The 25,879-nt window shown below is 38.9% G+C and overlaps 1 protein-coding gene across 7 annotated transcripts; it reads left to right on the top strand.

Moving 5' to 3' along the window:
* Positions 1-1,177: 1,177 nt before the first annotated feature.
* LOC145453161 (uncharacterized) lies at positions 1,178-25,303 on the top strand. Of its 7 annotated transcripts, XR_013919627.1 has the most exons (40): positions 1,178-1,409; positions 1,779-2,360; positions 2,725-2,834; positions 2,997-3,180; positions 3,500-3,597; positions 3,941-4,127; positions 5,681-6,250; positions 6,565-6,680; positions 7,515-7,701; positions 7,827-7,969; positions 8,047-8,236; positions 9,527-9,633; positions 10,444-10,633; positions 10,689-10,783; positions 10,872-11,058; positions 12,222-12,785; positions 13,933-14,036; positions 14,212-14,398; positions 14,955-15,061; positions 15,221-15,407; positions 15,481-15,581; positions 15,689-15,872; positions 16,036-16,139; positions 16,204-16,292; positions 16,884-16,984; positions 17,350-17,456; positions 17,512-17,698; positions 17,764-17,864; positions 18,089-18,272; positions 18,418-18,521; positions 18,578-18,666; positions 18,959-19,056; positions 19,155-19,258; positions 19,335-19,518; positions 19,640-19,743; positions 20,220-20,308; positions 21,047-21,147; positions 23,490-23,610; positions 23,674-24,262; positions 24,304-25,303. XR_013919627.1 is itself a non-coding variant. In XM_080331115.1 (39 exons), exons 1-39 carry the CDS (start codon positions 1,193-1,195, stop codon positions 23,693-23,695), a joined length of 6,483 nt encoding a protein of 2,160 aa, XP_080187241.1. In that variant the 5' UTR covers positions 1,178-1,192; the 3' UTR covers positions 23,696-25,303. The 7 variants fall into 7 exon arrangements, 5 of the variants coding, with proteins under 5 accessions (XP_080187241.1, XP_080187240.1, XP_080187242.1 ...); XM_080331115.1 differs by having other exon boundaries at positions 19,158-19,258; positions 23,674-25,303; XM_080331114.1 differs by having other exon boundaries at positions 23,674-25,303.
* Positions 25,304-25,879: the final 576 nt, after the last annotated feature.

Here is a 25,879-nt window from a genome sequence, read left to right as displayed (position 1 = left end):
GGAAATGAATATATTGTTGGAAATTGCACTTATTTTTCATGTTATATGTTATTTCTCGTTAGTCACAAAGATGCAGCGTGCAATTTCGTCAGTAACCACTTATGATTATCTGTTAAAACTCCTCAATGAAATCTAATTTTTAAAACTACTTTTTTGAGTACTTCTCTTACTTTCATCTTCTATTTCCATTTAGTTTTTACATATCTTAGTAATCACTACTACTTGTAATTGAGAAACATTTTGGCATTATCCCCTTCTAGTTGAGTACGGACACTGACTACTTTCACCACCTCCAATTACTTCACAAAACCCTAACTTTGAAGAATTATATACTCTGATAGCGGATGCAGAATGGTGACATTTTCGATGTAATTGTAGTCTATTGAATGGGCAATGTTTGATACACTCCGGTAATCTCTTATAGGCAAAGGTATCAAATTGTTACTTGATATGTCAGTTAGGTCAATGTCAAGAAGAACTACTTGTGACAGAGTTCATGTGACAAGGCTATTTTTAATTGATGTCATCTGTAAACAATGGTGGTGTCAAAATCTATTGTTCTGAACCTGTGACGTATCAAGGCACTTTACTATTGGTATTTTGAGCTTCCTTCCACAGCTTTGAAGGAACCTTTTCAGCATACTATCTCGAGCAAGTATTTTCTGCCCTTCGATTGTACCCGAAACATTCTTCTTCAATAATGAGGACACAGGTAGTTTTACTGTATCTATTCCCTGCGTTAAATGACGTCAAAATTCTTTTTTTTTCACTATCCAATAAAATAAGTTGACAAAGTATTGGCAATTCCATATAAAGTCCTGCATAAAAATCTTGATTGTAACCACCACCCAGCTATTCCAGGGAAAGAGATCGCCGCCTATTTAAGCATCTTGATTGAGTACCGTAAGAAGGGAAGCTATCTGTTAGCAAACTTCTGCAGATCTATTATATTTCTTGAAATCTCTATTGTTGTATCCTCTCAATAGTTTTGACATATTATATAGTAGCATATTGTCGTTTTTTTATATTTAAATTGGACTAGTAGCAAGTCAGCAAGCTTGCTCTCTATCCCTCTCAAGGTTTAGATAGAATAAATAGATATGTGCTATTGGAATGGGAAATATTATGCAGCAAAATGATATTGGACATTAAAACAACGTACAAGTGAATATATTTTGGAAGCTTATAATGTATGAATTACAGTTATGTGGAAAATACAGTTAAAAGACAGCATGACGGTAGAATTAGTTTCATTATAAATACTATATTGAATAACTGTATCACACTAGGTTTTTCTAGATGGTGTCGACAAGTTGAACATACAAATTGCGACGACATGTTGAAAGTTTTAATTCTAGTTTATATCACTGTCTGGATTGTTATTGCTCAGAATAATTGCCCGCTTACCCGTAAGTATGCATACATTGAATATGTTATAGCTATGTTTTGATCTGACCCCTGATACTGTCTAATGCAGTTAATCACTGCACTGCTAATTAGTGATGGCTAAACTGCAGGTTTTCAAAAGTAGTGATATGCAAGATATATCCAAACTCATTGTCACGTCAACCGACGGACTGGTATAACAATTTTTTTGCTTCTTTCACTGTACATACTCCAAATATAATTTACTAGCTGCTGGGTACCTGCTCTACACATGCAATGAATCCTACATCTCACATTACAAGTTAACGTCAATGGATTTAACTAAATTTTTCCTGTATTCAACCATATACAATGCGTTATGACACAAAACATAACAATCTGGTTCTTTTTAGTCGACGATTGTCCGGAGAATGAAACGGAGAGAACATTCGATATCATATTTTTGATTGACGGAAGTGACTCCATCGATCAGAACAATTTCACCAGGGTTTTGGAGTGGATCCTAGACACCGTCGATGGACTTGACCCCTCTGAAAAGATAAATGGCAAGGAACTTCAAATCACCATAGTACAATACTCTGAAGAGTTCAGAATAGAACTTGACTCCAGAATCGTTCAAAACTCCTCAGACGAAATCAGATCCGACGTCATGAATATTCCACAAATGAGAGAAGGAACACATACCTACTCCGCTGTTCAATTTCTAAACACGGATGAATCAAATTTTCGAAATGAGTCCTTCAAAATTCTGATTACGATGACTGACGGAAGAGAAAATGACGTTCGCAATGAGGAGGCTGTCGGGACTGCCAAGAGTTATTTCGATCTCATGGTTGCGATTGGTGTCGGCATTGACATCGATTGGGGAGATCTGCTTAATGATATCAGCAAAGGAGTTGAACCCATAACCACCAATGATTTCGTGTCTCTGAGAATTGACACAATTGAAGCTATTTTGAATGCTACACGTCCAGGTAATTCTTTCATATTCGAAGTCATTGGATGGTGGAGCTCTTTCTATCCTCCACAATTAACAATTTGGTGTTAAACCTTCCATTCTTGGTTGCAGAGTATTTTAAATTTATTGTGAAGACAAGCATTGCAACTGTATAATATTGACCTTCAACTTTTTCGAACCTTTTATGGTACTGAATGCATTTCTTCATATGGACTGTGTAATCGCACTGCTTCAGAATATTTAAAATTTTCCTGGATAATATTATTTATATCAACATAGCCTTGATTGACTACTAGCTAATCACTCCAGTATATGCGATACATCAAGAGAATGGCAATATGCGTTCACATCAACCTCTGTAATATGTTTATTGTTTTCAGTTTGTATTGGGGTCGACGCATCATGTCTCAATTCTACGGATTCCATACTTTCTGTAGACCTGACATTCTGCTCTTACCCAACTGACATAATTATACCTGAGATTATCCAGGTGAGTATTGCTTCAGTTTTGGTGGTACCTTTGAAATCTAGATATTTTGAGTAACATCACAACCAACAGATTAGGTTGATTATTGATATATGTGCTCATTTAAAATCTTCCACCAGCTTATTGGCAACTCTGGTTGTCTAGTAATAATACTGTTTTATTAAGAACTATGGACTATCGGTCACACCAACTGGAGCAGGAAATAACCCAGTAGTTAATTCGGTCAACACAACAGCCACCTCCATTTCTGGACTTGATCCATCCACATCATACAACATTGCAATTGAAGTCTCAGCCAGTGCTGCATATATTTTAAAGGCGCAAAGTTCTATAAATTGCACCACGAAAAGTTGGTTTATTTTTAAATGTATCATACTCTGTCTTAAGACCATCTTGACCACTGCTTTTGCTAGATTTTCTCTTAGTAGTTTTGTGACCTGCAGTCATCTTTAGTCATCTTTTCGTTGCATACCATATGCAGCTAAATTGGCAGCTGATGACGTTAGTGTACACAGCTATGTCGCAGATTGACTATTTTCGATGGAATAAATGTCATCCTTTAGCTTGATGTTGTGTAAGATGCAAGATCTTTCAGAGGAAATTGAAATCTAATACGATCCAATTCATTCATTACGTAATTGGATAAATTTAATAATATTTCTTGTCAGACCGTATCGAACTAACGATTGCCTGTGAAAACGTCACCGAGAATTCGATCTGTGTGAGCTACAACACAACTTCTTCGGGAATTGACGATACAATCAGGGTGCGTTATCCTTAACTACATAGTAGTTTACATTCAAGGTAATCAGAGATTGTGGATCAGTGGGTCATTCGATTGGTCAAATAACACCGTAAGATGTGGAACAGATAGATTGTTTATTGAGTTGTCTCACCAGGAAAACAGGAATAAGCAATATTTTCAAATTAACTGTATGCAACGGAAGGAGATTCTACAAAGAAATGAGTTTCTTGCAAACATGATGACATTCCTTCCAAAGTACAATGAAGATTCTTAATAGATATTTGCTTGTGTTGGATTAATATTAGTACTAGTAGTGGAAACATGAAGTTTGAACACCACTGTAAGAATGCCGTATTGTTTCCAGGAATTCTACATCGAAATTTCACCACCTGATGCAGACGTTAGTAGGGTCACAAAGGAAAGTGGAGATGATATGATGGTCCTTTTCACTGCATTAAAAGCTAATACCAGTTACACTATCACTGTAACCGGTGTTGCTAATAGTACAGATGCTGTGGTCTTCCCAGCTGATACTGTTTGTTCAACCAGAGGTACAGTCTACTATTGTGTGGTTTATGTATTCATATAATATACTGAGAAATGTTGATTGTGGTAACCGCGACAGCTATATATACTAACTGATTGTGTAGGGCATTGCATGATATGGTATAAAATGGGAATTTTCAATATTCCATCCTTTATCGAATCATTTCATACTATAGTTACAATTTTCCATACTACTGCCACATACTTCCACACCCTTTTTCATACATTTTCGGTAATTTGTTAGTCGCCAAATCTTGAATAGATGGAATTGTCCATTTTTACTGTCCTGATGTATCACTTCAATACCATCATATGTCTGCGTTTTATTGCGAGAGATGTATGTTAGTGTTACATTAATGACGGAATATTATATATAGAAGGCATACCTTACAAATAGAAGTAGAATCAACGTGGACTCATGGCACGTGTGTGAATGCACTGCTGGCCATATAGAAAATTGATAAAATTGCATTAACTAAGGTTATCGTCACATTTTCTAGACTTGATCTCAAGATACAATTTCACATAGCACTGTGTCTTGTGTATCTCATTGTAGGCCTACATTGTCTATCTTAAAGGGGCACTGCACTCAAAAAATGATGTGGTCTCAAATTGAAGAGCAGAACGAGAAAAAAATTTTGGCCGCAGCCGTTTTCTTCAGAACGCCACCGTAATGGAGCTGCAATTTATTGAAATTTCCAGAGTTGCAGCAGTCGCGGCTCCGGATAATCTCTTAACCCGTTACATGGCACGATGACTTCATCGTCGCACTTGCTCGACGCGATTACGCAGAGGACGAACTTTAGATAGTTGTCAGTCGATGTTATGAATGACTCATGTCTTGCACACCAAGGCGGCGCTCAACGTATGGTGTTAGGTCAGGAGGATTTGTGTCTGGAGCTTGTCACGACTCTATAGTATTTGCCAGTTGAATGATACTGAGATGCCGTTACAGTTGTATATTGATGCAGATACAGCTGTCATTTTCAAGATGTATTATTGACTGCACAGTGCACAACCTTTGGAGTAGTGGTCTTGCGGAAGATACAGACACATGATATTTGTTTGACATATTTACTTCAGAACATCGGCTGACAACTATCTGAAGCTCGTCCTCTGCGTGACTGCGTAATCGCGTAGAGCAAGTGCGACGATGAAGTCATCGTGCCATGTAACGGGTTAAGAGATTATCCGGAGCCGCGACTGCTGCAACTCTGGAAATTTCAATAAATTGCAGCTCCATTACGGTGGCGTTCTGAAGAAAACGGCTGCGGCCAAAATTTTTTTTTCGTTCTGCTCTTCCATTTGAGACCACATCATTTTTTGAGTGCAGTGCCCCTTTAAGAAGACAAATCAATAAACACATGAAATGATCATCAAATCGATAATGTTTGATTACTGATATTAGATTGTTATTAGTTGACAACTGTGAATCCTTGCTCTTGAAGCAGAAATTCAATGGTATTTTCATCTCCCATAAATTAAAACTGGCTACTGAAATCTTGTTTGCTCACACTATTCGGTTGATGTATTTGCTAGTGATAACAATGTGTTTCAGAAACCCCGACTTGCGAAGAAAACGCTATCGATCTTGTATTTTTAATCGATGGCAGCGATTCCATCGAGACTGATGAGTTCATCGGGCTCTTGAATTGGACGCTGATGATTATTGATGCATTCGAACCAGCGCAGCGCAAAGAGGACCTCAGTATTTATGTCGTTCAATTTTCTTCGGATGTCAGAACGGAACTTGCTGGGCTGCGCGTTGTAAACTCGGCTGATGAGATTAAAAACATCACCTTTACCGTTGCGGACAGGCAGTATCGTTCTGGGACCGACCCTTACAAAGGTCTTGACCATGTCAACAAATTTGTAACACCCACAACCAGAGAAGGGTCTTACAAAGTACTGATAACGATGACTGATGGAAATCCAAACAACCCACGCGATGCAAGCATCGTTGACACTGCTAAAAGTAATTACCCGTTCATGCTGATGTTTCGTGGGAGAGAAGATGCCTTTGTGGAAGACCAGGTGGTGGCGGACTTAACGCAAAACAGTGAGGCAATGTATGTCAATGATCCATTAGCCAACATCACACAAGCTATTTTGGACGCAAGTTACAAAGGTAAGATGTACTGTACTTCTTTAATTTTAATATCGGAAACGAAGTCAAATCTAAATTTCGAAACATTATGGGGTTTTGAATCTTGAAAGAAAAGTTGCATAATGCGAAAATGATGACAAGCAAATTTTTGAAATAATGCAAGGACAACATAACTTTCAATTAAACTCCTAACCCACAGACATTTTGCCCCCAACCCTAACTACCTGTCTAAAATGACTTGTCCTAATTGGCAAATGTCTGATATGTCCTAAACAATTCCAAAACGTATGTTTGCCTTCTGCATTTATATCATAATCGTACAAGTCTTTTTACAGATTGCGTCTTGTTCGATGTGACATGTGACTCCTTGAATGCCACCAACACTTCACTGACCTTGCCTTACTCATACAGAATATTACCAACTGACCAAAATATTTCTGTGTTTATCGACGTAAGTAGAATGTTTGTGAGTTTTGGATGAAGAACTCAGAATTGCACCACAAGTGTTTTTTTGCACTGTAATTATATTTACTATAAAATTGTTGTTACATCCATCGCAATCCCTGTCCATTCACTAGCGATGAGATAGCATAATGGTAAAGCGTCAGACTTCTCGATCGGTAGGTCGTGGGTTCGATCCCCGGCCGGGTCAGACCAATGACCTGATTGGTAACACTGGTATCCATGACTTCCCTGCTTGGTGCTCATGCATTACTGGGGTAGCATGGAGGGGTAGTGCAAGACTTAGAAAGCCGTAAAAGGCTATATCTGCACCTTCCTTGTCCTGCAGCATATGCACATCATGCACTCATGATATGCATATGCGCAGATCGTGTGTATGTATATCATGAGTCGGTGTATATGCCGCAAAAACATCAAGGACAAAAATAAACTACGTCCTTTCCTTTTCCTTTCCTTAGCATTGATTTTCAATAGTCACAATCACATTCCATCCCAATAAATATAACTACTAGATCATTTCCATGCATGACTGGGACAAGTGAATTTATTCTTCACGTTAATTCAATACAGAAGCATCAAAAGAGAGCAAGACTGTCAAAAAAGCATGGTTAAGACGTACTGGTGAAGTCAATAAACCAGACACCCAAAAAAGTACAAAATAAAGGCAAATCCCTCACGGCTCAGTCCTAACAAGCCAAGCAAGCTGAGCTTGAAAATGCCGAAATAAATACAGAAAATTAGTGAGAACATGAGATCTTAGGATACTGATAATGTACCCGGGAAATGAGCATGTGAATAAGACTTATATGAGTATTTTTTACAGAATATTATTGCATCAATCACGCCGAATGGAACGGATGATAATATCCTGCAGCAAAATCTTTCCGATTCAACGGCCACCTTCACAGGATTACAATCGTACACCAATTACACCATTACAGTCGACGGTGCTAAGACCCCAAAACGTTACTTTGCATTGGAGCCGGCTTCCGTTACGTGCCTCACTAAAGGTGAGTTCATAAAACCTGCGCCTCATGCTGTTTATCAGTTGATGTAGCTCACTGCCTGCTGCCTGAAATTCACAGCCATTGAAATGATAAATCGAATACCATTGAAACAATATTGTGTTCTTTAGCTTACGTTGAATTGGATGTTACAATAACTGCGAATGACACATCGCTGACGGTGGGATATTCTGGAAGTTCAGGAGGTTCTGGTGGTGGTGGTAGTGGTGGTAGTGGGGGTGGTGGTTGGGGCGGCGGCGGGTCTCCTATTGGAGTAAGTTCAATCTCATTCCCTGACCATCTAATAGTGGTCGCAACTCAGAAGCTTAATGAATTCCTAATTTTGTGCAGAGCTACACAATCACAGTATCACAGAATGGAAATGTAGTAGGGACAGTGACTCGTACACCTGATCAGGGGCAATCCGTGACATTTACTGGACTGGATCCAAACACAGATTATGACGTGTCTGTCACCGTAAATGGAGCCCCGGGAGCTGACATTGTTTCCACACCATCTTCGTCAAGCTATAACACATCAGGTGTGTTCCACTTAATTGTATTTTAAGCGTTTTTCCATAGAACAGGTAAGTATGTGATTTCAGCACTGGTAAGTATGAAATTTTTAAGCTACACTCATTAAGTCATTCATTTATTCCCCAAATAAAACTCACTCCTTCCAATATTTTCATTGCATTATGATCCCGTGATGTTTTGAAATGATGGTAATTTGATTAAACCAGGGGTGTCAAACCTACGGGTCAATTTCATCCAGCCCGCGAAGCAGTTTTGAGTAGACTGGATAATTCTTATATTATCCAGTACATTTGTAACAAATGTTGAGATTTATTGCACGAAAGGCTTTCATTGAATATCCCCTCAAGACAGCAAATGTCGAGCATGTTCAATATACATAGGCCGCATTATAACCACACGACTACAGTGTTGTGGTTTCACTCTCTCTAATTTGAGAAAGCAAAAACTGCACACTGAGTTCATAGTTTTATGGAAAAATGGACCAAAAATTATTTATTCAGGGAAGCGAAAACGCCAATATATATTTCAAATATCTATGATCGCACTGCTCTGTCACTTACCACCAGTTAGGTTCCCGGATTTATGAGAAACCCGATTTGCGATTTAATAATAATACTCAAATTCCAACGTCCACGTTTACTGATGAATATCATGTATTCCTCACAGCGCATGAGTTGGGCTAACGCCAGATTACGACTACAGCAAACAGAGCATAGTAATATGCCAATTTATATCGTCGTTAGCACCACTTTTTAATCGTTTCTTGACTGTATTCAACCGGACAATCAACATATTTTTGCCAATTCTATTGTTCGCGAACAAAGGTGTTGCGTCTTGCTGGAATAAAACCACTATGAGTCTTATATCATCCATATATGCTTGATAATAAGGTATTCAAGTGAAAAGCAAAGGCACGGGATAGCATTTTGGAATAAGTTGACCGGTCCAGCCCGCGGGTAATTCTGAAGTCTGGAATCCGCTACACAATTTGAGTTTGACACCCATGGACTAAACAAAGAACGAATCAAGGCATCACAAGATTTTAGCCGATGGAGTCCAAAGGACTTCATGAAGTCAATTATAATAAACCACACAGCTCGATCCACGATAGCAATGAAATACAAGGCATTGTGTACGCTATTTTACGATACAGTTGACATACCATAGGTGCCTGCTGAATGACAATACGTTGGATGTTTTATTTGATTTAGATTACATCTCAATATGTAAATAATAGAGATGAGCCCGATCTATAATTTTGATAATCAACTAATCAAAGTTGTGCATTATTTTAGAGCGTGTTGGGCTGGTGGCATCTTGTGGTACTACAAGTGAATCTTCAATAGCCATGTCCTATGCGACTGATCCTGCATCGGTCGGTAGCGATCCTTCCTATATCAAGGTCAGTTATGAGATGAAAGATTAGTAATTTTTGAATTATAAATGCTTCTGATGATTCAAGAAGGTAGAATTGAAATATAGTGATTCGGTGACCAATCAAGGGATAATGTATAATGAATTTAATTGTTAATTTAATTATATTTCAATCATAATTAAATGCAGCTTCAGGTACAGCTGTTTTGAATCTGATCCACTTTTATGCATTCATCTTACTATAATGGTCAACCCAGGGTTTTAATCAAGTCACAAGGCTCCGAGTCACAAGTCAATCTCACTTTTGTAGTTTTGAATCTAGTCAAGTCGAGTCATTTTCAATTCATCACCGAGTCAAGTCCGAGTCCAAGTCAGCGAGCAGAGGGTCGAGTCCGAGTCATGGTATTAGGACTCGAGTCTGAATCCAAGTCATTGTGTTGACTGCTCAATGCTCAGTTTCCAGTGGAAGTCTTGTAAAACCCACTTTTTATAACTCTGTTTGGTGCCATGGAATGGTTCGCATTTATAATATACTAATTTTCCCCTCTTTTAGCAGTTTCTGATCGCATTTTCAAGTACAAGTACCATGAGACAAAATCCCAATAGTGTGGTTACTTTACTATTCTTCGAAGTCACAATGAAATATCGGTCTTGGCCGTATGAGTCTCGAGTCATATGATTTGGTTCGAGTCATGCGCAGTGACTCGAGTCCAGGACGAGTAAATACACAGATTGACGCGAGTCGAGTCATTTCCGTATTTTGAGAAGATGACTCGAGTCAAGTGGAGTCATCAGAAAATCGTGATGACTCGACTCATTACAACCCTCTCGTATTTAGAACTTCACCATCACAATGTCGCCAAATGACACATCGCTGAATCCTATCGTCAATACAGTGGGCTCGTCAATGTCCGCCACGTTTTCTGAATTGCTGCCATCTACTGATTACGTCTTCACTGTCGATGTCGAAAAAGCGGATGATGCCAGATTCGAAATAGATCCTAGCTCTGTGACATGCCGCACCAAAGGTGTAGCCGCTGAATAAGGAATCTTGTGCGGATGATAACACGTATTTTGATCCAGACCTGATTACACTGCGGGGTGGATGCCTGTCTGGGAATGATTCATCTTTAACAATCAACTACACAACTGCTTCAGGCGACTCGTCTCATATTACTGTAAGTTATTTGCGAGTGTTACACAGATATTTTAACAACCACATAGGATTATTATCAGTATTGTAAATGATTGAAATCTTACGTTTAGGGTTACCAAGTGGATCGTCTCTTGAATGGAGTAGCCGAAGAGTCTATATCGCAATCGAGTGACGATTTGTCTGCTACCTTTCATGGCCTGTCGCATTCCACTACTTATTCGTTTTCCATAAGCGCCATCCTAGTTCCCGATGCATATACGGTGGTAGATCAGTTGATGGTTCAATGCACTACTGATTGTAAGTATTGTTATGGAATTTTAGAAAAAATTTCACAATGAATTAGTTTTTATGGAGTAATGACCGTTCATTGCTCAGATTTAGTCATATGCTCTATCGACATAAACCTGAGACCGAGATGGCTGTTGATTTGGGGTTATAGCATAATTCATGATAATAATTGGTTCTTCCATTTTAATGATTAGATGTGATTGAATAGTATATTCATATTGGAATGAGCCCGAATATTTTTGGCTGACACTCGTCAGCGGTAATCGTCAGCAACTAGTAGAAAATTCAAAAGAACATCGTATATCAATCGTAGCACAAAATATGACGTCACCAACATGAAATGTCGAATACGAGAGCGTTCAATGTAATATTTTTAGATGATACACGAACTCTTTGTGTTGACACAGCCTTGGCTGGCGTATTTAAATATGATGTGACTTATCGATGTTCGTATGCGTGCATAAATATTATTATTAGGGCCATTTAAAGTCATTAAAGTCATATTTTTTTCTATGCATCAGGAAGGCGTGCAATCAATTTTAAGGTAAAAACCGCATCCCTATGGGGTATATTAAGAAAGTTATAAAGTCATATAAAGTCATATTTTCCAAAAAATAAAGTCATATAATTGATTTTTTAAGGTCATATAAAAATGGCCCTAATTATTATATACCATGTACTATATAACTAGTTTTGAATAGTTATAAATGTAAACCGTTGGTGGAAATCCATTCTGTCAATTACTGTGATTAAACCTTTCAAGTTACGGTATTAAATTATGCAATAACCACAGTCTTTCTTTATACATAAAGCCCATGTTCCTGGATTGAGACTATAGTATTAATACAGATAAATGCATACATTTTGGTTCAGAAAGGTCGTTGATCCAGAAAACCGCGCAACTTAGCAATTGATCAAGAATATGCTAGTACATGCTCTGATAACTCTGTGGAGATTCTCAAAAAATGCTACAATATACCATAACATATTTAATCCCTGAAAATGCATTGTATTCACCGTGGGGATTAGGGTTTAGAACCGGTTCACATAAACTCACACCATGTTTTTGCAGTTATGTATTATATGTAATTATTATTATTTATAATAATTAATTTTTTCATTTATTCTCTTTCTTTTTCGGAAAATGATGGCTTCTTTTACAATACATTCAGACCGAGAATGCACAGAAAGCCCGATCAACCTGGTGTTCCTTATTGACGGAAGTGACTCCATCGACGATAGCAATTTCGCGACCATGAAAAGCAACGTTCTCGTCATCACGGAAGCTTTCAATCCGTCTATCCGAAGCGAGAACCTACTGGTAGACGTGGTGCAGTTCTCTGATGCAGCCATAACGGAGATTTCAGGGGTTGAAATACAAAACTCTGCGTCTGAAATCAGACCTGCGGTGGAAAACATTACCCAGAGCACATGCGACACGAAAATGTACGGCGGGCTGTCGCATGTGAATGAATTGGTTTCCCCCAATAATAGCAGTACGTTTTTCAAAATTTTGGTGACAATGAGTGACGGAAGAACCAGGGAGCCGCGCAATTCGTCTGCGGTTGACATAGCGCGTTCGAACTTTGACCTGATGATTGCCATCGGAATCGGATGCAGTGTTGACGTGGATAGGCTTCTTGAATTTTCCGATGAGGGACAGTCTCTAATGGGCAAAAATTTCTGGTTTTCGCAGAACACCGTTGATACCATTGTGAGTGCGAGCTGCAAAGAAGGTAAATATGAAATTCTTCTACGTATTGTGTGTAAACAATGTGAATGCTGCGCTTACTTGTGGCATAACCAGCTTTGTCTTGACAAGCCTTCTAGATTTGCAATTTCTGTTCCTGGTCAGTAAAATGGAATTAATTTTGACTTGGAATCAGTTAATATAGACCTGTTGTCAATCATTTTTTGTCTACGACTAGAAACGTATGTATCGTCCCAAGTCATCACTGCGAGCTACCAACAAATTTTCTACTGATCTCAAAGACATCTTTGGCACCTTCCAATCTTTTCATTGTATCGCAGTCTTGTCTTGTGTTGTAAAATGATGTAATCGTACACCATTTCGTATAATAATCTTTAACTCCACCCCACTTGCCATACCATGTGGGATAACCCAGGGTTGTAACCAAGTCACAAGGCTCCGAGTCACAAGTCAATCTCACTTTTATATTTTTGACTCGAGTCAAGTCGAGTCATTTTCAATTCCCACCGAGTCAAGTCCGAGTCCAAGTCAGCGAACAGAGGATCGAGTCCGAGTCATGGTATTATGACTCGAGTCCGAGTCCAAGTCATTGTGTTGACTGCTCAGTTTCCAGTTAAAGTCTTCCTAAACCCACTTTTTTAACTCTGTTTGGTGATATTGAATGGTTCGCATTTATAATATACTGATTTTCCTCACTTTTAGCAGTTTCTGGTCGCATTTTCAAGCACCAGTACCAACAAACGAAATCCCAATTATGTGTTGGCTTCGAAATTACAATGAAATGTCGGTCTTGGCCGTCTGAATCTCGAGTCAATGACTTGCTTCGAGTCATGCGCAATGACTCGAGTCCAAGTCGAGTCAATACACAGATTAACTTGAGTCGAGTCATTTCCGTATTTTGTGAAAATGACTCGAGTCGAGTCGAGTCATCTGAAAATCGTGACTCGAGTCTGACTCGAGTCGAGTCATGACTCGAGTCATTACAACCCTGGGATAACCTAACACCAAAGCTGGCCCCTTGAAAGTCTTTTCAAAGGGATCATCAAATAAGAGACTGGATTGAAATGCATGGTGCTCTGAAATCAAGGGTTCTTCAGCCCTGGCGTAAATTCACTGGGGATCAGGCAGAATGATAAACGTAATAGAAATTCACCGATACGATTTTTTTTCAGATGTGCTCAAGTTTGTGGCAGCAGTTGAAACTACCACCGATACACTCAGTGTGGTTTTCTATCCTATTCCAAGCAGACTCGGCAGGAACTCTGCTCTTATAGAAGTAATCATGTTTTTATTTGAATGTTTCATTGCTGATTCCAAACCTTGATCAAGGAAACGGGAAAAAATGCAAATACAATGAGGTCCCACTAGAGATGGCTGCTCGTTGTCTCCAAAACACTGAAACAAGATAACTGCTTGCACCTGTGATTTTACCAGCGGCATTAAACATTTAGAATTACACGTTGACAATCTCGTCCGAGGGTGCAACGAGAGATTCCATTACAACGGAAATCAATGAAACAACGGCGTCTTTCTATGGGTTGTCACCGTCAACGCAATATACAATCACCATCTCAGGAAGCAAGGTTCTTGATGCCAATATTGTGATAGGAGTACTGACTGCAAATTACACAACAAAACGTGAGTAGAATTAATGTTTCTCTTATGGATCTCACAATCTTTTGTCTGAGTGCCGGTAATGCAAAATATATTGAAGGCATATTTTCCGACTGTTTGTCATCTTCATATATTGATTAAAAAGTCCACATACAAAAAAGATTACTTTAGTGTAGAAAATTCTGCTGTGACATGTTTAATGAAGCTAACGAGGCAGCTACTTAACTGGTAGAAAAGGCAATGAGAAGAATTCTAATGTTGATAACACCCCTTAGCCACCACGATTGACCTGGTGCATTAGTCTTCATAAACATCCTTGTGTATCATGAATTACTGGGGTCTTTCGAAAAATTACAAAACAGTCCTAATCTTCCAGAGCGGTGTCACTGTTTCTAGTTTAATTGGAGAATTACGTCATCCTGTGTTGCTGACATCATTTAGAATACCAATTACAACAATTCATGATCATTTATAGATAATGCCCAGTGATTGAATTCCTAGAAATGTCATTTCCAAATTCATTTCAAGATTGCCAATGACACTTAGGGCTGGTCTAAGATAGTCTGTATTGATTTGACAGCACTCTACCGGACTACAGTGTATTGTTCCGAAACAACTGAGAATACCGTCAGGGTTGACTACTCGGTGTCCTCTTCAGACGGAGGACTCAATTCCTCTGCAATTGAGGTAACTACACCAATATTTCGTTTAATCGATTGATCATATATTTGAAACTTATAATGTGTGCCTTAAATTTCACAAATGTGTTTTTCCATCCGTGTTCATTGTGCAATCGCACTTTTACCATATACCCAGGTTACTTCCATCATATTATTCTACTTTTAGAGCTTTGCGGTCGTAATTTCGCCCATTGGAACTGGAGAGAGTGTCCTAAGAAAGTCTTCTGCTGATGCTACAGCTTTATTTTCTGGACTGACCCCGTTTACTGAATACAATGTCACAGTATCGGTTAATGAATTTGCTACAACAAGTGTTGGAATACTGTCAGGTTTAGTCACATGCAAAACTAAACGTGAGTATCATTGATATCAGCCATGACAATATGATTATGTATTTATGGACGTCTCAATTCTTCTTTATTGCAGTTGCCATACGTCCTGATGTGATATGCACGGCACAGACAAGTAACAGTATTTCTGTGACCTACAGTATTCCACAGTCTGTCGAACTCTCTAGTATCATCGAAGTAAGTTCATGACCATATTACCTAAATATGTTACTTTATGCGACTGGAAAAATGTGAACCATTATATCAGGTAAAAATAAGTAATAAACCATCTGTTTCACTCACAGGGATACACAGTTAGTCAAGGGAGCAGTGTTTTGTCTCCCGCTTTTGGCGAAAACACGGCCTCATTTACCGGCTTGTCTCAATGCATGGACTACACGGTCGATGTAGATGTGACTGTTGAACAGAGCGCGCTAAATGACGTCTTGCTGCAACAAGGCTCAGTAATATGCCGGACGACAGAAGAACGTATGTTCAACACATAAGTTTTTTTGTTATTGATTTGTAAAATAGTCCAACGACTGGTTTGTTGTATGGAACTCTGGAAATTACTGGTAGTGTGGTAATACTGGTAATACAATTCTACTGTTCCTATTTATTCAGGATTGCATTTTAATATTTTGTGTCACAGCATCATCCCCTACTGTGTCGGTCTCCACTGCTGACTTGAGCAGACTCATTGTCTACATTACACCATTACAGTGCGTTTCAAACTACGTCATAGCCATCGTTCGGGTGAGTTATTGTGTGGATCTGCTCTCACCGCCGATTCAAATAATTGAACTTCGTATTATGGCAGACCGATTCTGCTGGTTCTTATACGGATGTGATTACTACATCGGAAACTTCATATATAATATCGGAGCGCAATGCCGCAGATCATTACAGGTTCGTCAAAAACAGGTGTTTTGGTGATTGGGGACTGTCTGTAAGAAATTTTTCTCGTATGTAGGTGCTGTATACATCCATAATTTTGACCATTTTTTCTTCTATACAAATCCTGCTATATTGAGTAACGAGCATAAGTAAGTAATTGCAACATAATTTGCTGTGATCGAATGATTATTGAAGATAACAACACCCCAGACAATCTGTATACTTTCTCATGAATTTTACTGGATACATATTGCAGCAATCAAAACTGATTTCTATTAGTACATTCTATCGAACTTTTTATGGTACATTTTTTCATTAACTACTTGTCTTGTTGGCTGCCACTTGGCCGTGACAAGGACAGTTGTTCCCAACCGTGGAAAATTTCCACCTTAAGGGGAATTTTAAAATTTTTAGGTGGGAATTTGGCTTTAGGGTTGTATCAGAAGATACACTGAATTCACAAGGTTTTTAAATTTTTATGAAATGGGTTGGTAACCAATGGACTACGAAATAAATCAAGATTATCCTAGACCTCATTTTGTCATCACTAACTATGCATACGAATCCATATCATGACATAAATTTGATGTTATCTACCTTCAGCATAACTGTATATGGACACTATCCCATATACGGTGCGGGTCCAGCAACTACCAAACAGATTTCAGCTTCGATTCCAAGTGTGTGCGTCGAGTCCGAAGCGGGTAAGCCCATAAATTTTGTGTTGAAATATGGTATTGGCCACTTTCCACTGGACAGCTGGACACTGGTCAGCTATATATATATATAAGGAGCTTCTTGGAGGTACAGAACTTCAATATACAATTGAGTAGTATATTCATATCAAATCAACCTGAATATTTTCGGCTGACACTCGTCAGGGGTAATCGTCAGCAACTAGGCGAGAATTGGAAAAGAGCAACGATTGTTGACATATGATGTTCTCCTCCAATTCTCTACTAGTTGCTGACGATTACCCCTGAGTAGTTTCAGCCGAAAATATTCGGGTTCATTTCAATAGGAATATACTACTCAATGTATATATCTATATATATTTATATGCTTTCAGACACTTTCCAGCCTATTGCAGTCTGTGGGCCTGCTACCGATACCATGCTAGAGGTTAGCTACGCTGTATCGCCAGTTGACAACAGATTCAATTCTACCACGATTGAAGTAAGAAACAGATCAATCAGGCATAACGTTTCGAACCTATATCGAATATCGACAGGGTTACACGGTTGCAATATCGCCAACTGGAACTGGAGAAAGTACTGTGCAAAATACCTTTGATGAAAAGACCGCCAGATTTACTGGGTTATCCCCCTTTACCTCTTACATGCTGACAGTGTCGATTAACAAACGAACGGGTGTGGACTTTAATGTAAATGTAGGAATTGTTACATGCATGACGAAAGGTAAATATCTTGATACGCAACGAAATTGCTTGCGGAATACGGTGACTTTCATTGTTATTTCACAGTGTCCATACAACCCAGCGTGACATGCACTTCCGCTACTACAGATAGTGTCGGGGTCACCTATACTGTATCTGGACCGGGCAACAGAGGAGATGTCATCCTTGTGAGCAAGTCTACTTTCTTCCATTAATTTGTTTAGCCATTTCAAAGTACCACAAAATCACGGCATCACAACAAAAAGGTATCCTAACTACCTAGTAAAATCTGCTGGTCATAGTGAACTATAAAAATGAGGAATAAATTTAGTCATTTGTTCAATAAGTAAACCACGTCTCTTTCATATAACACAATTCCGCATATGATAAACCTTGTTCGTATCATGTACAGGGCTATACCGTTCAACAAGGGTCCAAGAACTTGACTCAAGATTTTGGAGAAAACACGGCTTCTTTCTTTGGATTGTCACAGTGTATGGAGTATATCATTACCGTAGACGCGGTCATTGATCCCAGTGTAGAAGACGGCGTTCTACTTCAGCAGGGTGTTGCCGTATGTCGCACAGCAGAAGAGAGTATGTTACCAACCAGTTAGTCTTTGATTTCAAACTTCCCAGTTTCTATTACATGAAGTTCAGTAAAATAAGGATTGCTGAAACTTGTGTCCTCAAGCTGACTACTCACCAGCTAATTTCTAAAGCTTCTCTGTGTGGTTTTTAGCCTATACTCCAGCCGTGTCCATCTCGACGACGGATTCTAGCGCAATTGTGGTTAGCGTGTCGCCACTGACTTGTGCTGCTAGTTACGAAATAATTTACGTACGGGTAAGCCATTGAACTGGTACTTGCATGAAAATTCACTGATCTGTGTCTTTGAATAGTCCAACGGCGGTGGCTCTTACTCAGAGGCCGTCTCTACAACGGAAACAACTTACGTAATTTCCAACCGGATTGTCACAGACGAGTACAGGTTGGTAGTGATGCATTGAATATGATGCAGTACGTTGATGTGTGTACAATCTGCTGTTACTTATATGTGGATATGGATATGTGGATATGTGGATCCAGCCAGAATCATCTACTTGTCGTGGGGATTTACTGGACTCAAAAGCAATTAGAATTATCAGTCGTTCCTCCTGGATAGACAATGATCTTTCGATGTAACAGCCGGCAGACATATAATCAACTATATGAAATGTTATATATTCTGCTAGTTCCTTATGTGATGATGAAATAATAATTTTCAAATATTCTTTGTTCAGCATCACAGTTTATGGTTACTTTCCCGTTGCTGGATTGGGCCCGGGTGTGACACGGACAATTCCAGCATTGGATTTTGGTTCCGGTACCGGTACCGCGTGTAAGTCTCATGTCTGCTATACTTTGAAAATTAGTCAACGATGTATAATACTTTGTTTCATTAAATGCAATACCGATATCATAGTCTTTCACAATTAGCAGCATATCCAGAGCCCAATGTGATGTGTATGTCATCGACTCAAAACAGCATCGTGGTCAACTACAGTATTCCCGAATTCGGTAGCATGGCAGATTTCATACAGGTATGTTGTCGTCTTCTTTTGTATTGAAAAGTGAACGAGTACATGATGCCGTGGCGCAACACATCACGTATTGCAGAACTATACCGTTGGGTACAACACTAACTACATGTTGAAAGATGTTGGACAACACACAGCCTCGTTTTCTGGATTGTCACAATGCACAGACTACAACTTTACAGTCGATGTAAATCTCAATGCAAGCTATCAGGGTTTTTCTTCTTATCGTCAAGGCTTCGTAACCTGTCGGACAGCAGAAGAGCGTGAGTACATAATTACTCTATGTTGCAGTGTAGTGCCTATATCAGCATGTAGGAGCATATTACATTCCTGGTACTTAATGCTCTCAGCAATTTATCTAATTAATTTCAATGCATTTTCCAGCTGTTTCTCCAAATATCGCTATTTCTGCACCAAATCCAAGCAGTCTTGCTGTCACGATATCCCCATTACGTTGTGTCACTGGTTTTGTCATCGTTATTGTTTCGGTAAGTGATTTTATCAAACAGTGTCAGAATCTTTACTCTTATGCAGAGCTGGTCAAATTAGTCAAGGAAGCTACTCAAGTAGAAGTAAAAGTAACGCCGTAAATTTCTACACATCAGAAGTAGGTATGAAGGTATGAAAGTATTCATATACTTTTAGCATTTAATTGGAAGTTAATATTTTTTGAATTGCATGGTGAAAATGACAACTGACGCTAGAGACAATTTTCAAAAGTATATTCAGTTACCTTGATGCGGGAAATTTTTCATCAGTCCCCATAGAAGGGATGCAAACTATCCCTAAACTATTACCTTATACTTTTCAGAACCAAAATTAGAAAAAGTGAGTACTTTTGCACAAAAGCTGTTGAAATAGTAGTGGAAGTTGTACAAGTAGGCAAATCTCAGTACTCTGAAAAGTAGAAGTACTTTCTTACTGACAAGTCACCATCTCTACATATATGAGCCTCTTTTCACAGTCTAATTGCTACACATCTCACACGGAGGCGATATCTACCACACAGAATACTTATGTGATACCCAATAGAGCTCCCGCGGACAATTACAGGTGAGCGTAATGCGCAGAAGTACCAATTAAGTGAACAAATCAAACGTAACGCAGTAAGTTGAAGGCTAGCCTACATGGACAAAAAGCCCATTTACATGGCCGTTTGGGTCAGCTTTGAAGCTGACTCGTCAATCCGACTCTCTCGTTTTTGAAAAAGAGAAAAAGGCAGACGGCTTCAATCCGTCTTGAGCTCGATCCGTTCCGCAGAGTCGCTTGGAGACGGCTTGAACAGTACCGGTACTTGAGAACGAATCCAGACTACAGCAACATACCAACATTTCATGTTCATATTTCACGAAACCGGCACGTATTTCAACTGGGTGAATGTGAAAGCTATATCAGTACATGATACTGCTTTTATAATATGCACGTGGTCTTATTTGTTCAGCGTCACAACTTATGAAGCGGCTGCAGCCAACAATATAACTTGCCCAACTCACTATCAGAAAGAATATATACACGGTGTATTTGATCATTCTAGAATTGTGTTGAAGTATTTCTGGATATCTCAACTGCCGTAGCATATTCCCAAGCTAAATCCCAAAGTGCTGTGTATCACTCGAGATGCGAGAAACATGACCATGTAAACTCGATCACTTTGACAAGCCGTCTCATGGCGTCACTCCAAGACGACTTGGCTTCAAGACGACTTGACCATGTAAATGGGCTGAAAGATAGGGTATTTTGATTTTAGACATGGTTGTATATTTGATTAGTGTTCGATGTCAAAATTTTCAGTGTTACCGTGTATGGAAACTATCCGGTTTTTGGAATCGGTCCAGGGTCAACGCAGGCTGTATCAGCACTAGTTCCGAGCGACTGCACATTGCCGACTTCTGGTAAGTTTGTGGTTGAGTACGGCTTTGTATTACGCAAAGCAAAATTCATGGATACTCCATAACAGTGGTTCTCGACCTCTTTGTCTTTGCGGACCTTCTTTGGTCTGTCACGGACCCCTGCGGACCCCCAAGTCTCAGTTCAAATTTACCTCTATTTTCGTGCAACCGTCATTTGTCATGTGCAATTATTAACTGTAGGCTAGTGATAAACAACGGCAAAATGAATTTTCTTTAAAATAACATTTCAGTTCGGTTTATTAGCAATTTTTATCAGTTCATTACGCCACAAAAATTGCGATACAATGAAAAGATAGGAAGGTGTCGAAACAAATTGGAGTAGTCTTTGGAATCAGACACCCACCTTGGCCTAGGCGATGTAAAGAGGAGGCATCCACACTGAATGAAAAGAAGATAGTATAGAGAAAGCAAGCGACAAAAATGGGGTGGCATGTCGCTTAAGGCGAGATCGATACGTCAGATCGTCGTCCAGTAATCTTGAGGGCGGACTAGTATTTACTCAGTAGAAAATGCTTGTATTTTGACTTGAATGTGCATCATACTATTTATGTGGAAACTGTGAAGACATTTTATTATTTCAAAGCGAATTCTGTAGCTGTATTTCTTGAAATATCCATATCTTGAAAATCCGCGCCTTCGATTTGATATGACCGAGTGCCGAAATTCCATTTCCACAAGGATATACGTGGTTGCGAATGTAATAATAACGTGTAACGCTTCCGACGACAACTTCGGCTACAAATGCAACATGCATGAACCAATATAACGTCCAGCCTAGTCATTTCTATCTAAAAGCTCATCTTGAAGTTATTCTGGAATAGTGGTCATTGTATTTCATAGGAAAAAATGTATCTCTGCAAACAATGATTTCCAAAACGTCCCTTAACAGCAATACGTTAGTATAGGTATTCTATTGGCAATGAAAACGAGTAGTTTGCACAGAGAAATCTTTCATCTCAGATGGCCATTCTGTTTATGTGAGTCCGCAAGTTAAAGCAAGAAACGAAAGTGCTTTTTGATTTTGTCTAATTTCAACAAAATGAAAATTCGGATATCAACTATTTTGCAAATATGGAAGTTTCGCGAACCCCCGATTGAGAACCACTGCTCTGTACGTTATCAAAATATGTAACCATGGTGGAATTCATTTTGTGTGTGCTTGGATACATTGTTTCTACATGTGCTGCAAATATGTTTCAGTTCTATTTCAAGAGTTTTGACGGTCATGTACTAACTACACTTTATCAAGAGTAAATAATGTTTTGTCACTAACTGGCGAAAATATTACAATCTAAAGCAGTGATTCCCAACCGAGACTCCAAGGTAGCCTTCTTGCGGCTCTGATTGGCCTCTAAATATGCCACAAAAGTATAATAGACGACAGTTGCTGTTTGTTTCTATGAATAGTTATAGTCAATTTCTGTATATGAATGCCAAAATGAGGGATATTAGTTATGTCTAAAGCCGTCCAAGGCCGCTTCTGAAAATCGGGAAAGATAATTCTTGTAGACTAGCGTCAAACGCATGGATGAATGTCCGTCAGTCAAGGATACATTCTTGAGTTCTGTTGGTCACAGACCTTTATATGTCGTCTCGGTGAAGAGTACATTTCGACACAATTTTACTAACATCTAAATGATGGCTCATAGCCAAGTATAAATTGCAGGCCAATATTATACACCGTATAATCCTCTTAAACTTGTGCATTAAGTGCTGGAATGCATGAAAAGCTATCTCACAACGACGTAACAGTATGTTGTAGTAATGATATTTCAGTTTATTTCAATGTAGATCACTCGCCAATCTGCGTCTATCAATGCTAAAATAACCAATATAGAATCTATAGAAGTCTATGTGCATGTTTTTGAATTAGCTGTATGGTGAGAACCAGAGGTAGGCTATAGTTACCTTTAAATTTTCAAGTAGCCTATTCGAGAGTTTTAATGCTGCTTCCATACGTACTCTGAAGTTTGAAATGCAGCTCCGACATCCAAAAAGGTCGGGAACCGCTGATCCAAAGTACTTTGCGAATCTCTCATTTTGTGCTAGAATTCGTAACAATTTTGTTCCCAACCTGTGGTGCACATAATTCGAATTGGCATTTCTGTTCTTCCCACGACACAGTCCATTATTTAATTGGTGCAAAACACACTGTGAGCTTTTGGACAATTGAATTAAAGTAACATGCATAACGATTGGGAAACGGGGGGATGATAAATAATGAAGGAATAATGTGGTTATCTATCAGATGTTGGGTTCGCATTGGCATAGAAATCTGTTCTGTTGATTTGTGTAAGCGTATTTATGCTCATTTTTCCTTTCAGAGCCAAGTGGACAGAATGAATCGTGCGCGGTCTCGACTTTGGCGGCAGCTATCGCGCTTGGAATTCTTTTAGCTTTAGCTATTCTCGTTATAATCATCCTTGCAGTTGTCATGAGAAGAAGGTAAGTACGCTCATACGGTTTCCGGCTGGGAAACATGGCTTCTTCAAACAATTTCTTTGCCAGGCGTAAAAAGGAAAAAGCATGATGAAGGACATGACGGATTTATACCTGAAAGTATATAGGAAGCTACGGAGTAAACTGATACTAATTTTAAATATGTAGCATACCATCATCCGGTAGTCATTTTCTCTCTGCGGTGATCACATGATAATTTAATTCAGATCCAGAACCAACTGAAAAACACATAACGTCATTGATTACTCATGATTCGGGCTAGTCATAACGATTAGAGTACTCGAACTCGAGTCAAGTATCGTTGGAAGGATTCTAGTCGAGCAGTAACAGTCGATTTTTCCGAGTTATGAAAATATTCGCCGTCACACCAAGAGATATGTTTTATCAACGAAAAATACAGTTGCGATACTCTATATTCCCCGCCGTTAGAGACTCTAAACCTCAGTTGGCCGTAATCTCAGCAACGAAAAGTATGTTCCGCAAGGCTACGAACATTCATGGAATGACATTTCTCTTAAATTGTGATCGACAGGGTTGAAGCCAAGTCACAAGGTTCCGAGTCACAAGTCTCACTTTTATAGCTTGTCAATTCACCACCTAGTCAAATCCGAGTTCAAGTCAGTGAATAGAGGGTCGAGTCGGAGTCATAGTGTTTTGACTCGAGAGTCCGAGTCCAAGTCATTATGTTTTGTTTTCAGTTCAAACCGGTTCAATCCACTTTATTCAACTCTGCTTGAGTGACATAGAATGGTTCGCATTCACAATATAGTAATTTTTCTCAGTCTTAACAGCTTCTGGTGCTATTTTCCAAGTATCAGGACTGATCGACGAAATAATAATAACGTGATAATTTGACTGTTCTTCGAAGTTACAATGGAATGTCTGCCTTGGCCGTCCTAGTCTCGAGTCATATGACTTGGTTCGAGTACAAGTCAAGTCAATACAAAATCGAGTCGAGTCTTTTTACACATTTGAAAAAACGACTCGAGTCAAGTCGAGTCAAAAACAAATCGCGACTGGAGTCGACTCATGACTCGAGTCGTTAAAACCAAGGTGATCGACCACCGCAATGGTTAACAAAGCGCTGCGAAGCAATCATGGTCCGGAAAATACGAATCTATTTTGGATGACATATGTAACTGGCATCACTTTTCTTGTGACTTCAATATTTGAACTTGTGAAGTCAACATTACCGCTATGACGTCATGATGGATGACGCTCGAATACTCGTATGGGCTTGAAGCTTATTCGACTCGGATTCGAATGACCAAGTTACTCGATTTTGCCGTGTCCTACTTCTAAGAAAATGGCTGGGCAATGAACACTCAATATTCTGCTTTGTAATCCATTCTTAGCCACATGATTATACTTATGTATGCATGCTTTAATTTTGCTACCCATGGTACTATATACATGTGCTACGCACCTACTGCCTCTCTCTTTATCCATACCGTGCACTTGAAACCCCGCTCTTCCACGATAATCAAGTTATCAATGATGTGGAGAAAAATCCTTTTGCATAGCCATTTCATTTTTTAACTTATTAAGCATGGGTTTTGAAATTGCTGTACTCCTAATTTCGTAATTGATTGAATAAATAATAATGTGTGAAAAGCAATATTGTCACTTGTGTAAGTTTGTAATAAAGCTACAGATTTCCGGTTATTTGCCACGAAAACGCGATGTATAACCATAGTTGTTCAATGACGAAGTAATTCAGAAGGATTTGGCTACCTCCAGTACTTCTACCTGACTTGGAAAGTTTTCAAAATGTATTTTATATATTTTTTTAAATATTTCTTAGTAGAAAGCGCATTTCTTAGCGATTTGCATCGCTTTTTCGTGTAAAATCATAATAACCGACCATGGAGTCAATCTATCACCAATAATCGCAACCTACTTCTTCGGACTACTAATACTTGAGTAATTTTAGGACCTGCTTTTATCCTTCAAGTAGTTATGATATAACTCAAAAGTGGCTACTTGTGATTCTGCAGAAATTCATGGGATTACTTCTGAGTTACGTTAATGACTACCTTGATCACGACTGTAAAATAACGGAATATATTCAGAGCCGGCTTGAATGCTCCTCTGTTCCTCTAGCAGTACCAAATACGCTCAAATTTGAGACTATTTCTACACTCACCGTCAAAGTCATCATTTTTAGCTGAATGCTGATTCGTAATACATAATTTGGAGTTAGCTTTCATGAGGATATCCATAACAAAAATAAGTTATTATAACTTGGAAGACT

This window comes from Botryllus schlosseri, chromosome 13, assembly GCF_051294905.1.
Source record: "Botryllus schlosseri isolate E-star chromosome 13, Bs_hap1, whole genome shotgun sequence".
Lineage (NCBI taxonomy): Eukaryota > Metazoa > Chordata > Ascidiacea > Stolidobranchia > Styelidae > Botryllus > Botryllus schlosseri.
The sequence above is the reverse complement of the archived record's forward strand: the minus strand, read 5'-3'. Positions and strand labels throughout refer to the sequence as shown.

Bases quoted from the DNA above. Each gene is read 5' to 3' on its own strand.
- LOC145453161 (XM_080331114.1), top strand. From the start codon at position 1,193: ATGAATTACAGTTATGTGGAAAATACAGTTAAAAGACAGCATGACGGT. The intron at 8,237-9,526 runs GTGTGTTCCACT...GCATTATTTTAG, and splicing joins GTCAAGCTATAACACATCAG to AGCGTGTTGGGCTGGTGGCA. The intron at 14,037-14,211 runs GTAATCATGTTT...TTAAACATTTAG, and splicing joins GGAACTCTGCTCTTATAGAA to AATTACACGTTGACAATCTC.